General features: G+C 60.2%; 2 protein-coding genes across 2 annotated transcripts; both read right to left on the reverse strand.

The window, feature by feature from the left end:
- Positions 1–307: 307 nt before the first annotated feature.
- ACA1_033890 (uncharacterized protein) lies at positions 308–778 on the reverse strand (the record flags this gene model as incomplete). Its single annotated transcript, XM_004338426.1, has 3 exons — positions 308–419; positions 535–617; positions 713–778. 3 exons carry the CDS (start codon positions 776–778, stop codon positions 308–310), a joined length of 261 nt encoding a protein of 86 aa, XP_004338474.1.
- Positions 779–1297: 519 nt separating this feature from the next.
- ACA1_033900 (uncharacterized protein) lies at positions 1298–2152 on the reverse strand (the record flags this gene model as incomplete). Its single annotated transcript, XM_004338427.1, has 1 exon — positions 1298–2152. One exon carries the CDS (start codon positions 2150–2152, stop codon positions 1298–1300), a length of 855 nt encoding a protein of 284 aa, XP_004338475.1.
- Positions 2153–2339: the final 187 nt, after the last annotated feature.

Genomic DNA, 2339 nt, shown 5'->3' on the forward strand with positions numbered 1-2339 from the left:
GTCGTGTGCTCCCCGGGAAGTTGATGGGGGGAGCGCCGTACTTGCGGTTTGTGTACTTGTCGCCTTTGGTCAGATCTACGAAGACGTTGTCCTCGCACTGCTCGCCCGCACCTCTGGACACCCGCACGCCGCGATCAGAAGCGCGGGTCAACGCAGCGTTGGTTCATGGTATGAATGGTTACGCACCGGCATTCGTGCTGCACCCGACGATCAAATCTACGAACTGTTCCATCATCTGTTTCATTCCGCCATTTTCGTGTTGAGTAAAGGCCAACCAGGTCGAGACGCGAAAGATGAAGGGGACAGGTCATGTCATGACGTTACCTCCACAGGTGAAGTATACGTTGGAGCCGTTGGGATCGATGACGATCCTGTTTACAATGTCGTTGTGACACGTGAACAGGTGACGCACCTTTGCTCTGCAGCAGCACAGCAGCAGCAGCAAAAGGGAACTCAAGTGAGATTAGGGAGTGCACACACAGGTCACACATTCGACGACACATGGTGCATCCTATAGGGTGGTTGAGCTCGTACCGAGAACCACGGCCCGCTCTCGGCACGTGCGTCACGATGATGTTGCCGTCAGCGCCGCAGGAGACTACCTGCTCTTCATCGGTCTGTGGCAGAAAGAGGGCACTGCATGTGGAACCCGACACGGTTAGAACTTTTCAGAAGTGCTGTGAGCGCACGCATCAGCGCAGTACGCTGGTACCAAAAGACATTCGCGGAGTGGCCTGGCGTGAGAGTCACCCTCTTCCTCATTCGCACCATGTCCCATATCTTCAACTGCAGTTCATCACGCCATGCCGAACGACGCGCGCGACACGCACCACAAACACGACGCACACAACGTGTCAGCGTTCACCTCGTGCATGGTCATGGCAAGCGAGAAGGCCTTAAACCTTAGTGTCGTCGCTCCCAGAGATAAGGAACTTGCCGTCGGGGCTCCATTTGATGGTGTTGACGCAGCCCCGGTGCCCGTCCAAGGTCTGCACACGCTGCAGACGCGGCACCCAACACGGCAGCGAGGTGACCTCTCTGTGGGGATTGATGAATGAGGTAATCTGGCAACTAGCAAATAAATTGATGCTTGTTGATGTACCGCTGGAAGGTGTGCCGCAGAATCTCGTGCCGCCTCTTTGTGGTCTCGACGCTGCACCCACCAGCCCCCTCCCGTGCCCGCAGCAGATGCACCAGATCCATCCTCTCTTGTGCTATTCTTTTCTTTTCTGACTTGTTTTTTACTGCATTTTCAATTTTATATTGCAGGTCTGAGGTGGGGAACGCGGCATCGTCATCAAGTCCCCCTCTTGCCAAAGGCGAGATCGGGCAGGCTGGTCTTCATGGCCCTGGTGAAGGATCGCACCGTCCCGCCCCCGGACGAGGTGGTCAAGGACGACCCCGACCCGCTCTTGCTGCGGCTTCTGAAGCCGCTGGAGGAGAAGAGCTGCTGCTCGCCCGATCCGTCCAGTTCGCCCGAAGACGAACCGGATGTAGGCGACTCGCAGTCCTCCATCTCCTTGAGCGCTCGGTACCCGTCGCCCATGATGCCCGCCTCCTGGACCATCTCCTGGAACAGCCCCACCGACTGGGGCCGCAGGGACATGGCCCGCTTCTTGCGCGACGAGAGGGAGAAGCCCAGAGTCGCCGGCGCCGGTCGCACGGCGGCTCGAGGCGACAGCAGCGACGTCGATGTCATGGAGGCCTCCGGCGGCGAGGTGGATGTGGATGTTGATGGTAAAGTGGTCGCCTTGTTGTTGCTGCTGGTGGTGGTGATGGTCGGAGACGAAGAAAGAGGTGGAGATGACGTAGGGGTGGTGGTAGTGGCGGTCGGCGCGATCCACGGGCCGGGGAGTGTGGCACGGCGGAACGGCAGGCTGAGGATCTTGCCCAGCGAGTGCTTGCGCCGGTGCTCCGTCACCTGCTTGGGCAGCAGGTCCGCACTCTCCTCCATCTGCTGCTTGGCCGTATCAGGCGGCGACCCGGCGCTGTCGAGGAGGTGCAGCTTGGCGTAGGAGCCGCTGAGTCTGATCGGCTTGACCTTGGCCCGTCGCGCCTCCCGCCGCTCGGCCTCTGGACTGGACGAGCCGCGCGACTGCGGGGAGGCCGCTGTGCGCTGGCCGATGACCAGGCAGTCGGTCGAGGCAAACATGCGGTGCTGGTCCAGCTCGACCAGCTCCTGCGCTCTTCCGGTGCTCACCAGGCGGTCAGACCTGGAGAGAGCTCGATGAATTGAAGGAGGCGATGGGCTGGAGGAATCTGCGCTGGCTGATGATGAGGCGGTTGGGGAGGAAGAGAGCTGTGGCGAGTTTGAGGCGGGAGCCTTCTTGGGCGCACTG

The sequence above is a fragment of the Acanthamoeba castellanii genome (genome assembly GCF_000313135.1).
Source record: "Acanthamoeba castellanii str. Neff unplaced genomic scaffold scf7180000084561, whole genome shotgun sequence".
Lineage (NCBI taxonomy): Eukaryota > Discosea > Longamoebia > Acanthamoebidae > Acanthamoeba > Acanthamoeba castellanii.